Below are 7049 nucleotides of genomic sequence, written 5' to 3' on the forward strand. Positions count from 1 at the left end.
GTGTGTTAAGCAACAAGCAGAACAACAGAGCTTCATCACTGAGGATCCAGCAGGAGGAGAACAGTTCTTCATCACTAAGGATCCAGCAACAGGAGAACAGTGCTTCATCACTAAGGATCCGGCAGCAGGAGAACAGTTCTTCATCACTAAGGATCCGGCAGCATGAGAACAGTTCTTCATCACTGAGGAACAAGCAGGAGGACAGTGCTTCATCACCGAGGATCCAGCAACAGGAGAACACCTTTAAAGGAGGGGAGAGGAGAAGAGAGGAGAGGAGGGGAGAAGAGAGGAGAAGAGAGGAGAGAATGGGAGAAGAGAGGAGAGGAGTGGAGGAGAGAGGAGGGGAGAAGAGAAGAGAAGAGAGGAGAGAGGAGAGGAGGGAGAGGGGGGAGAGGAGAAGAGAAGAGAGGAGGGGAGAGGAGAGCAGGGGAGGATGCTTTTAAAGGATGTCTCTCTGTCTCCTTCTGACAGGCGAAGCGAGGCGAGGCGAGGCGATGTCGGCCAGTACTTGCCCTACTTCTCATGGCCTCTTACTGAGTCCCCCTGGGGAGGGACAGAGTGGGGGGGGGGGGGGGGGAAGTAATGAGTGCACCGAGATCCTCCACTAGACCACACTAAGTGCCACTGGAGTGGGGGAAAGTAAAAGGCGTGAGTGTGAATGTGTGTGTGTGTGTGTGTGTGTTTAAATATGTGTTTATGTAGGTGTGTGTACACGCGTGCGTGTGTGTGTATGTGTATATGTGTGTTTATGTATGTGTGTAAGAGTATATGTGTGTGTTTATGTACGTGTGTGTACGAGTATATGTGTGTGTTTAAATGTGTTTGTGTATGTGTGTGTGTACGCGCGCATGTGTGTATGTGAGTAGGTGTGTGTGTGTGTGTGTGTGTGTGTGTGTCCGTTAGCATCCCAACTTCTCCAGCATGCCCTAAGCAAAGCTCTGTGGTGGAAGAGAGGAGAAGAGAAGAGAAGAGAAGAGAAGAGAAGAGAAGAGGAAGAGAGGAAGAGAAGAGAAGAGAAGAGAAGAGAAGAGAGGAGGAGAAGAGAAGAGAAGAGAGGGGAAGAGAAGAGAAGAGGAGAGGAGAGGAGAGGAGAGAGGAGAAGAGAAGCGAAGAGAAGAGAGGGGAGGAGAAGAGAAGTGAAGAGAAGAGGAGAGGAGAGGAGAGGAGAGAGGAGAGGGGAGAAGAGAAGTGAAGAGGAGGAGAAGAGAAGAGAAGAGAGAAGAGAAGAGAAGAGAAGAGAGGAGAAGAGAAGAGAAGAGAAGAGAAGAGAAGAGAAGAAAGGGGAGGAGAGAAGAGAGGAGAAGAGAAGAGAGAACGTCGGCGTGAGCATCAGCCCTAGTGTTGGCGTTGGCCTCTCCCTGAGCCTGCATACCTCTGATGGGATCTACCAGAGAGCCAGAGACGGCCTCTAAAGTAGGTCAAACACGTCCACATTCCTCTACGGCACACTCATGGGCCACTCGCAACACACACTACTGTACATCAATACTGTACATGCAGAGAGGGGGAGAGAGAGAGGGAGAGGGAGAGGGAGAGGGAGAGAGAGAGAGAGAGAGAGAGAGAGGGAGAGGGAGAGGGCTGTTCATTGGAGTGGGACTACCTGAAGAGGTTATTGATTCTCCCTTTACTCTTAGTTTCCTCATCTAATCAGTACAATCTGTGTGTGTGTGTGTGTGTGTGTGTGTGTGTGTGTGGTGTGTGTGTGGGTGTGGAAGTCTGGTCTTGTTTGAGTGGCCCACTCCTGACTCCTCTTCCTCTCTCAGCACTGATTAAGTGTGTGTGTGTGTGTGTGTGACTTCTCTTCCTCTCTCTGCACTGATGGTGTGTGTGTGTGTGTGTGTGTGTGTGTGTGTGTGTGTGTGTGTGTGTGTGTGTGTGTGTGACTCCTCTTCCTCTCTTAGCCCTGATGAAATCCAGGAGCAGCTTGGCTGCAGTCTTCACTGGAGAGAAGAGGAGGAGGAGGAGAGGAGGTGAACATGCATCTGTTCCAGCAGGGCCAGGAGTCTGTGATCTACACTCGCACACACACACACACATACACACACACACACACACACACACACACACACTCGCACACACACACACACACACACACACACACACACACACACACACACACACACACACACACACACGTTGGTGTGCAGCGGCCTCTGCTCTAGAGAGGTGTGTAGTCCTCGTATGACCTCACAGGAGGCTGTCCTGTTACATGTCAAAGCAGTCAGAGAACACCATAGATCTTGAGAAGCCTGTAAAACACACACACTCTCACTCTCTCTCTCTCTCTCTCACACACACTCTCTCACACATTCATTGTGCTGAGTGGTACTTCGCCACCCAGTGAGTAACTCCTGAAGCTGCGTTCAAATTCGGTGAACCGAGGTGAATGTTCAAGGTGAAAGCGTTTTCTTTGAACTTTTGAAAGGTTTTTGGGTAAACAATCCAAATTGTTTGATTTAAACTGTAAAACTCGTCCTGCATTCATGTTTGTTTACCAGCAACTATTCTGCCATCTGAAATGTTAGCAGGTCTGTGTGTGTGTGTGGAGTGTGTGTGTGTGTGGAGTGTGTGTGTGTGTGTGTGTGTGTGTGTGTGTGTGTGTGTGTGTGTGTGTGTGTGTGTGTGTGTGTGTGTGTGTGTGTGTGTGCATGTATAAACAGACCCAGGTCTGTGTGTGTGTGTGGAGTGTGTGCTGATGTCAGGGGGTGAAAGGGCTGGAAACTGTGAGCGGTCCCGTCTCAGAGTCGAGCGGTTCCGTCTCAGAGTCGAGCGGTTCCGTCTCAGAGTCAAGCGGTTCCGTAGCAGAGTCGAGCGGTTCCATGACTGAATGATGAAATGAGGAGCAAACGGAACTAAGTCCCTCTGGTCCCGTTCCAGAGCGATCTCCCGTCACCAACACAGACATGGGTGGAGAACCGAGAACTCAGAAACACAGACACACACCACAGCCGCCAAACTAAAGTCTGCTCATTAATAAGTGCCTCCTCACACACACACACACAGCATGCATGTCCATCTTTCGCTCTCTCTGACACACACACACACACACACACACACACACACACACACACACACACAGAAGCCTTGTCACACACACACAGCATGCATATCTCTTTCTTTCTCTCACACACACACACACACACACACACACACACACACACACACACACACACAGAGCTCACATGTCAGTACCTGTCAGCTGTGCCTGACCTGCAGAGGAGCAGTGTCAACCACCAGCACATCCACTATAAACACACTATAACGCATCATAACACGCAGCACATCCACTATAAACACACTATAACACATCATAACACGCAGCACATCCACTATAAACACACTATAACACATCATAACACGCAGCACACCCACTATAAACACACTATAACACATCGTAACACGCAGCACACCCACTATAAATGCAATATAACATCATAAATAACACACAGTTACACGCAACACGTGGCATTATTGACCACAGTGAGTGTTGATCAGAGTACGTGCTGATCAGAGTGAGTTTTGACCACACTAAGTGTTGATCAGAGTGAGTGTTGACCACAATGAGTGTTGATCAGAGTGAGTGTTGATCGGAGTGAGTATTGATCAGAGTGAGTGTTGATCGGAGTGAGTATTGATCAGAGTGAGAGGCAGTGAGTGTTGATCAGAGTACGTGTTGATCAGAGTGAGTGTTGACCGCAATGAGTGTTGATCAGAGTGACTGAATCACGCTGCAGAGGGGCTGCCCTCAGACACCCACATTCACCAGGCAGATCAGATGCATCAGCTGGGTCACATACATCATCTGGGTCACATACATCATCTGGGTGACACGTCAGCTATCTAACACACATCAGCTGGTTCACATACTACTTCAGCTGGGTGACACATCAGCTAGTAACACTTCATATGGGTGACATACATCAACTAGGTAACACATCATATGGGTGACATACATCATCTGGGTCCCAAACATCAGCTGGGTCCCAAACATCAGCTGGGTGACATACATCAACTAGGTGACACATCATCTGGGTGACACATCAGCTATGTAACACACATCAGCTGGGTCACCCAAACATCATCTGGGTCCCAAACATCAGCTGGGTGACACACAGATTGGGCTCTCTCTGTTCCGAGCAAAGGACACAGAGTGAGAGGATGCGCTGCCCCATGCTCTCATGCCATGTCATTATGTCGCTGTGGAAAAGCCTGTGGCAGTGGCATCACTGGTAATTGCTGATGCCCATCGATCAGGGAAAAGTCAGGCGTGCCCATCCAAAGAGCACTAGAGATCTAAAAGAGAAATGCCAGGATTCACACTCAACTCACCACTTCACCCGGGGTTAGGTCATTATTAGCCTGTGCGTGTGTGTGTGTGTGTGTGTGTGTGTGTGTGTGTGTGTGTGTGTGTGTGTGGTTCTGTAGCATGTGTAAATGTCTTCACAGATGTTGTGGAGCTCCATGCCCTCCATGCATTAGAACATCCCTCTTCTAATAGCGCTTTTGTTCTTCTAGCATTAGAACCTCCCTCTGATTCAGCTTGTGTTGTGGCTGTGGCACAGAGAGCACTGGGATGACCTGCTACACAACCTTGTGTCCCTGGGGGGGGGGGGATCCAGACGTCTGCAGCCACAGATGATCTAACATGGCAGCCTTTGTTTCAGCATGTGCATGTGCATGTGCAGAAAGGCGTACATCATTAGCAGCGCGGAGGCGGCAGGCTTCAGCACCTCTCGTGCAGCTCCTGAACATCCAGAGAGAGCTGGATCTGGCGCTGCCTGGCCCCGAAACCTGGTCCGGACCTGCCTCGGGTCGGGCCCGGTTGGCTGCCACTTGGTGGGCTTCTTCCAGCTGTGGGCAGCACTGACAGCTGAACAGGGGGAAACACGCCCCTCTGCTACAGACATGCTTCATTCAGTGGGGAGAGAGCATCCCGCTTCTCTGGCAGCATTCCCGTGTGTGTGCTGTTCAATAAGGTCTATTTCGAGAGAATAGGTCTATTAATGAATAAGATTGTAAAGCGTGTTGTACTCATCTTCAGCTCGTTCTCGTCCTAAGCTCGCTGAAGCAAACCTCGCTCATCGCTCGGTGCTATCATCAAAGGACGTGGGTAGCATCCATTGACCTACTTTTCAAAAGAGGATTTTCATTCTGCTCCTCCACAGACAGTTTTTCTCCATTGGACATGGTTATCAAACCAGTGGGCTGCCGTGCGGGGGGGTGGAGATCGAGCCTCTTGTATGAAAGGGCAAATCCGGGGTTTTGGAAACAAAACAGTATACAGCGCTGTAATTGCGCACAGATAAGATTTAATAATTTCCAGGAATGCCCGGTAGTTGGTCTTAAATTAAGATCGGAAGGGAGATGAGGCAAACAAGTTGAACCGAATAAAACTGCACAAAAGCTAATCGGTTCAGCAGTCACACATGAAACGGGCGGATCAATGGAGCTGCCTCTTAACAGCACACCAGTCCACACAACATTGATCCGTTAATGCACAAATCAAACGGGTATTTCGTTCACAGTGCAAAGTAAAACGACTTTCAGTCAGATTGTGTAACTCGCAATATTATTCCTAAGAGACAAATTGGACACAGATCGGATATTTAGGCTGCCACTAAATGGCAATGTAGTGGTCTATATAAGGAGAGAGAACTCGGCACCTTGCAACACCATTGTAAACGCCTTTGAAATGCTTGTCGAAAAGCCTCAGGGACATATTCTACACATTAGGGTTGAATTAGTGCTGAAAAAACCAAGCCGAATGATACCTTCCTGTGGATTTGGTTAACTGGTGCGCTGTCTTGCTAAATCAGGAAAGCAAGTTAATATGCACTGAATTAGAAGCGGGCTGCAACATTGTAGCCCTATCCCTGCTCTCTTGAGCTTAATCCTCTCACTTGGCATTCGGCTGCACTGATTGTACGTTGACGTTACACAGCGCATCGGACTGTCAGTCGATAGATTTTTACCTTCCAGGAAAAAAAGAGAACATCTATCTACTCACCGTGATGCGGGGGATGTTTTTCTTGCCCTGATACCCGATACCTGACATCTTAGCGGTGGATATTGTTCGTCACCTCTCAGGCGTTAGCCACAAACCGCTAGCTACGGGAAGAATTGATGCTGAGAGGCTCCACTGCTAGTGAATAGACGACGCCCAGAGAACGTGACACCCGTTGTCTCTCAACCCCGAAGACCAGCGACAGTCTGGTGGCAGTAACGCGTCGCTTCCGCCGAGGAGGTTTACAATGGCAGTTTTAAGAGAAAATTAAATGGGTCTTGTCTCAGTGACAGCCTTTCCTCACGTTTCAGTGCTGCGCCGTGCCAATTTAGACAGTCGCCGACAGGGAAAGATTTCAGTGCCACCGTACATGCGCAGTGCCCCGCCCAGCTGAATAGACGGCCACCCGGCTATATTCATTTTATTCCAGACCGAGCCGTTGTATTTCTTTTGCACTTTAATATTCTGGTGATTAGAATTCTGGAGAAATAGGATTTTGGCATGATTCTCATTATTTCGACACATAATTGATTCCATTGGTCGAATGGTTTCTTGTTAGCCTACATACCCTGTAGGCAAACACATAGTTTATGATCACAAAGAGATGCATTAAATATGCATAACTAATGAGCAGTATGCCACTAATAAGCGCGTTCTGTTTCATGCACCATTAATGTGAAAAAGGAATGTGGGATTTTGTAGTTAGTTGGTCAGTCCGTTGGCATCCTGATTTGGCCTGATTTGATTAAACATTAGATGACACTGAGCACTCAGGCCATGTTCACACAGCCTATATTGGCTGTGCATTCGCCATTGTGTGAATGGCGTGTGTGCACATAGGCTCCGTTTAGATTTGTATTGGCTGCAGATTTACAGCTTTGATTGAGTTTTATGTTGCAGACAATTTCTGAATATGCTACGTTTCAGATATCTGCCTAACCACCCTGAATGACAGTGAGTTTAAATTTGATCAGCTGTGGAATGATGATGTGACAGGCCAAATTTGCAAAAAGGTCTCCACACCCCCCTCGCGTTAGCCAGGCAT

The 7049-nt window shown here is 48.5% G+C and overlaps 1 protein-coding gene across 1 annotated transcript in view; it reads right to left on the reverse strand.

The window, feature by feature from the left end:
- Positions 1-6400, reverse strand: part of dpysl2a (dihydropyrimidinase like 2a) — a 30958-nt gene extending 24558 nt beyond the window's left edge. The window contains exon 1 of the mRNA XM_031570930.2: positions 6008-6400. Within this exon, the coding sequence (XP_031426790.1) occupies positions 6008-6055 (48 nt within the window). The 5' untranslated portion in view covers positions 6056-6400. The remainder of the gene's footprint in view (positions 1-6007) is intronic.
- Between the last annotated feature and the right edge of the window lie 649 nt (positions 6401-7049).

The sequence above is a fragment of the Clupea harengus genome, chromosome 7 (genome assembly GCF_900700415.2).
Source record: "Clupea harengus chromosome 7, Ch_v2.0.2, whole genome shotgun sequence".
NCBI classification, from domain to species: domain Eukaryota; kingdom Metazoa; phylum Chordata; class Actinopteri; order Clupeiformes; family Clupeidae; genus Clupea; species Clupea harengus.